Below are 5786 nucleotides of genomic sequence, written 5' to 3'. Positions count from 1 at the left end.
GTTTGTTTCTATAACCACCTCAAAATCTCTTTACTTATATTACATAAAAGGCGCCAGGTATATACCTTGTTTCATATTAGATCTCAAATTTTTAATTTTGTCAATTAAAATCCCAAATTTATGACACCGTTTTAATTTGAAGCCCATGTCTATATCTGTTATTCATATTCCTTATTCTGGCTGGTAATGGATTAGAGAAAAATATAAAACCATATAAAATTTTGTGATTTACCTAGGTAACTAGTTTCAATTCTCTGGCAATCACTTTCTCTCTCTATTGTCTTTGTTTAATGGTTACCAAATTAATTTATGAACAAGGCCTAGATGAAGCATAGAATTTAATCAATGATTTCCTGCTTTTCTCTCCTCCATTACTACCTAGAATAACAAAAACAAATTACAAAGATGGACATAGGCTTCAAATTGAAAGTATTTTTTAAATTTAGGACTTCAATTGGCAAAGTAAAAAACTTGTGACCTAATCTGTATAAAGGTATAGACTTTTATGTAATTTCCACAAATAAGAAACCACCTCAAATTCTCTAGCATTTTTTGAACAATAATGTTTCTGATAAAAATATTAGAAATCAAGTAGTTAGTATTTGGGATATTTTCTGGAGCCTAAATGGAAATGGTTGCTAGATGGTTATAGCTGTATCACAGGCATGTGTAAAAGAATAATGGGAATACATGAATTGTGTGGGCCTAATTTATTATTGTATCTTTTGTTGAGTGTCGGATTGTGTTTCTATGGTCATTTCAATAGCAGTATAGTTAGAGAGATATGATTTAGATCAAGATTCCTTCATTGGGTAATGGTTTATCAACATAGGTTCACAATGAGTTCTCCACTTTTCATCTTTCATCATGTGAGTGAGTGATACTGTGATAGTATGGTAGTCATGGACTCTTATTAACCACTTGTGTTTGCAGTCTCAAAGTCTGGAATTGTAGACAGTCTCCTATCGTGGGCAACTTTTGAGCAGAGTAAAGATCTTAAGAAAAGTGATGGAACAAAGACAGAGAAGATTCATGGTATTCAAAATCTAGATGATGCTAACAAAATAGGAGGGAAGGAATCTGATAAATGTACCTTGATTTTAACTGAAGGAGATTCAGCTGAGGCTCTTGCAGTAAGTTGCTGTGTCATTGTGCAGAGTATTTTAGCATTAAAGTTAGCTCTAATGGGTTTCACTTTGTATGATTTTTATGTTATTCATTCTATTACAGTTGGCTGGGCTTGCTGCTGTGGGTCGAGATTACTATAGTGTGTTCCCATTGAGAGGTAAATTGCTCAATGTGAGGGAAGCCACTGCTAAACAGCTCACTGAGAATAAAGAAATTGGGTACATAAAGCAGATTCTTGGACTTCAGCAGCATAAAGAATACACCAATGTAAAATCTTTGAGATATGGTCATTTGATGATAATGACTGATCAGGTGCGCCTTAAGTTTCTCTTATTGTTTTGTTCTTGTTTTATGCTTACAATTCTCCCTACAAGGCACACTGACAGCCTGCAACAAATATAAACTTTTAACTATAATTCTTGTAGAGGATCATGATGGTTCCCACATCAAAGGGTTGTTGATCAATTTTATTCATTGTTATTGGCCATCACTGTTAAAAGTTCCATCTTTCTTATTGTGAAGGTTGGTATTTTAAGTTAACTAGTTCAAAATTAAAATATTAGCACAACTTCAATATAAGTGGAATGTGTCTTGAGTGAAAATGATCATTTATCATCTTTGTAGGCAACTCACAAAAATGGGACACAATTATTATTTTATACCATGCCTGAGTACGAGTCATGGAAGCACAATTTGGGTGGTAGTGCAAGTGGGTGGTCTATCAAGTACTATAAGGTTTGCATTGAAATTTGTTACATGTGAACCAATTACAGAACCTTTTATTCTATTATCTGTTTTCTGTCTTTTGCATGTTGATTTCTTTGTGTCTTTTTAGGGGTTGGGAACAAGCACATCAAAGGAAGGAAGGGAGTACTTTGCAAATCTTGAGAAACACAGGAAAGATTTTATTTGGGAGGATGAACAGGATGGGGAGGCCATTGAGCTGGCATTTAGTAAGAAGAAGATAGAAGAGAGGAAGAATTAGCTTAGGCAGTTAGAGGTCAAAGTTTTGCCATGCTTTCTTCTTGTGTTTTAGAGAAAATGAATGAATATATATCTAATACAACACCTTCTGAATGTGCAGCCTGGTACTCTCCATGGTTGATGGCCTTTTGAGTGGCCAAAGGAAAATTCTGTTATGCTCTTTCAAGAGGAACTTTGTCAAGGAAGCAAAAGTTGCCCAGTTTTCTGGTTATGTGTCTGAGCATTCAGCTTATCATCACGGTGAGCAGAGTCTTGTGAGTACCATCATCAGAATGGCACAACACTATGTGGGACTGCCCTTTCTGTACATTTGACACTTAGTTTATCCTTTTCAGGACCCATTTGTTATGAACAGAGAAATTTTTTAACCTTTACTGCATGTAATTTTTTCACAAGATTCCAATTTTCTATAATTTGTTCTCCACAATATGTGGATTTTATTATTGGATAAATACAATTTAAATAGGCCCATGGTGATGAATGCATTTGCCAAGGAGCACATAGCAATTCCAACTTCCTCCAAAATATTCAGTTTCCTTGGTTTAACCAGTTGTGTCCATAATTTGTATGAATGCATATGTTTCTATGATATAATAACACGCATGGTTGCAAACCAGTGGCATCTACGCATACAAAAATTGGGAATGCAGCCATTTCCATTCTTTGTTGTTATTTTTTTTTTCCATGCTGTGTGTCTAGACAATGGTTGAAATGCTTGCTACTGTACCGTAGTCTTGCAAGTGCATCTCACCATCAATCAACCAACAAAGTTTTGAGTACATGCCTTGCTATCTTTCAGGATAATAAAATCCGTTGATGTTGCCCTTCAACTATCTTGTACAGAAATTGTTTGCCTTGCAATGCTCTGGTAGTGCATATTTTAATCCACAATATTCCTATTAATTGCTCATCTTTGATCCGATTTTCCAAGTGGAATAATATTTAGAACTATATATATTTACTCAGGGCTAGGTAATATCTACAAACTTTAGCATGTACTCAGGTTGAATTCCTCAGTTGATGGATATTGTTTCTGAATGGATTGTGTTTTCTGGACCACGTTTTTAAATTTTCGGTCTTAATAGAAATCTTGTATCCTGTACATTTCCTATTGCCTAAAGGCTTCATGAATAATGCATGAATACAAAATTATTCAAGCTCAAATCAATTTTATTGATATAAAAAATATAGAGTTGCTCAAGTATACGGGGAGTATACAACTGGGGTCTATACAATCAATCACAAAAGATCACATAAATCGATCAAATCAGTGACAGAACATAGGGATGTTCCTTGAGGAGATTGTTTGATAATCGAAAATGAACTTCTTCTTTTATAATGGACTTCACTGAGATTTTGGTCTAACAGGTGTAACAGCATAATGCTTTTGTTGGAGGGAGTAGAAATGATTGATAGCTTAAACAATATCTACCGAGTAACAAGTTAAGGGAGGCAATAGCTGTTCTGTCACACTATTAAAAACAAAGAGGTAGAAGGGGCAGGAAACATATTTATTTTCTACTTTTTCTATGTTATTTGCAGTTGTATACACAATTATTGGTCTATGAAATACATATGAAGCACTTTGTCTATCAGACAAACGAAACCAATCCAATACCCATTATGAACTATTTCAAATAAACAAAAATACATTAAGATTCACCATAATCGAAAAGTAAAACACTAAAATATTTTCAATTAACACAAAGGAAATCAGCTAATATTGCATTAAAATAGCAAAGATAAACCATAAATCAAACACTCTAAAACTCGATTTTAACTGGGAATTTTTTTTTCCCTCCCCACTATTTTTTCCTTCTCCCACCTGCATTAAACCCAGATCCACAAACTAGGACTTCTTTTCCTTACCCCACGAGTGTAATATATAATATATATATATATATGTATATATCTATATGTTTCTGCGACCACTAGTGAAGGGAGAGCACATGAGATTAAGCAAGTTACTGTTCATGGGCAATATTGTTGCCCTATGTCGTACATACCAAACAGATTTAACCTCTACAAAGCACACAAATAAAAACACCATTACTAGCTATCATTGAACTTGCCAAATACTATNGTCAAAGGGAGAGCACATGAGATATAAAAAAAAAAAAGCTGGATTAAGCAAGTGACTGTTCATGGGCAATATAGTTGCCCTATGACCTACAGACCAAACAAATTTAACCACTACATAAGGCACACAAATAAAAAACGCCATTACTAGCTATCATTGAACTTGCCAAAGTACTATCATTGTCAACATTATAGGCAAACATTGCACAACACAACTAATGTAACGAGTACAATGGATAACGAATAGTTCAATTACAACAACATTTAGCCATAAACAAAATAACAACTGAGTCGATACAACATAGTCTACATAGTCGCCTAGCACTTGTCCATACCGAAGATAATCAGAAGTCCCACGTACAATGCCATTCTAAAATCAAGTCTCCGGTCGCCTGACAAAATTATGGTATGGTCGTTAGTTCCCAAATGTGAAGAGCAAAAACAAATGAAATTCTAAGCATATTATATAAAAAACAGTGACAACACTTGCCTAGTTTGTAGCACTACCACTTGTCGAAGCTCCTTGGGAACCGCTTGTCAAAGCCCCACGTGAATTGGGACATCTTCTGCGGTTATGCCCTTCATGACACACTCCGCATCGCTGCCTCGGTTGAATCTCCCTCAAGTCCGAATCTTCCCTCTGGCTTCCCCGTTCTCGCCGTACCCCATCCATTTCATTCCTTAATCTTGACTTCACAGGACGATCTTTGGCTCGCAACAGCTGTGGGTCAGGCACCCACCGTGGTCTGCGAACGTCCCTCCACAATGACTCTGACAGTGGCACCACCAAATGATGTGCATATGTGTCAATGGCGTTCTTCAAACTGTAACATGGGTCAATATAACTTGTGGCATTGAGGTGTAGACCTTGAAGAACTTTAATTGCATGTGAACAAGGGATCTTAATGTTTTGCCACTTCCACAACCACATGTTCTAGCAAATATACGCACCTCATGACTGTGGTTTCCCCCTCCACCTTTATGGTCGTTGTACGGGGTAACCACTTGATATATACCAAGTTCATGATTAAAATTCCTCACAGTGTGTCCAAATTTTTTGCTCATTTTTGGTATAGATCCCATTGCATAATCAGAACTGGTGGTAGCAAAAACATATAGATATATATATATATATATATATTATGCTTGTGGGGTAAGGAAAAAGAAGTTCCTAGTTTGTGGATTTTGGTTTAATGCAGGTGGGAGAAGGAAAACATGGTGGGGACAAAAAAAAATTTCCAGTAAAAATCGAGACTCTTAAACTCGATTTTGTAAAAATCGTGTTTTAAAGCGTCGATTTCTCTGGAAATCGAGTTTAACAGACTCAATTTCTACTGGGCATTCTGTCACTGGCATTTTGCAATCGGCGTGGCCTACTCGCCGATAGTGAACTCGAGTACTGACTTGAAAGGGAAAGTCTAATACTTGTGTTCCATTGGATATTTTTTTGTTTTTTTGTTTTTTTTTTTTTTTTGCACACCTTTTTCAGAACTCAATTTGAAACTGAACTGGCTTCCTAATATTTCTCAGTAATATCTATTGTGGATTGCCATAATCTCCTCGATTATTGCCAATTTCCACATCTTTAGGATTAC

The 5786-nt window shown here is 35.7% G+C and overlaps 1 protein-coding gene and 1 long non-coding RNA gene across 2 annotated transcripts in view; one reads left to right on the top strand and one right to left on the bottom strand.

The window, feature by feature from the left end:
* LOC136071279 (DNA topoisomerase 2-like) overlaps positions 1–1864 on the top strand; it is a 6441-nt gene extending 4577 nt beyond the window's left edge. The window contains exons 6-9 of the mRNA XM_065782353.1: positions 934–1133; positions 1231–1440; positions 1556–1650; positions 1753–1864. Of these exons, the coding sequence (XP_065638425.1) occupies positions 934–1133; positions 1231–1440; positions 1556–1648 (503 nt within the window). The 3' untranslated portion in view covers positions 1649–1650; positions 1753–1864. The remainder of the gene's footprint in view (positions 1–933; positions 1134–1230; positions 1441–1555; positions 1651–1752) is intronic.
* Positions 1865–4220: 2356 nt separating this feature from the next.
* On the bottom strand, positions 4221–5266 carry LOC112036528 (uncharacterized). Its single transcript, XR_010632563.1, has 2 exons — positions 4682–5266; positions 4221–4583 (listed from the first exon to the last, which is right to left on the bottom strand). It is a non-coding gene; the product is annotated as an uncharacterized LOC112036528 (long non-coding RNA).
* Positions 5267–5786: the final 520 nt, after the last annotated feature.

The sequence above is a fragment of the Quercus suber genome, unplaced genomic scaffold (assembly GCF_002906115.3).
Source record: "Quercus suber isolate HL8 unplaced genomic scaffold, Cork oak 2.0 scaffold_299, whole genome shotgun sequence".
In the NCBI taxonomy this organism is placed as follows: Eukaryota; Viridiplantae; Streptophyta; class Magnoliopsida; order Fagales; family Fagaceae; genus Quercus; species Quercus suber.
The sequence above is the reverse complement of the archived record's forward strand: the minus strand, read 5'-3'. Positions and strand labels throughout refer to the sequence as shown.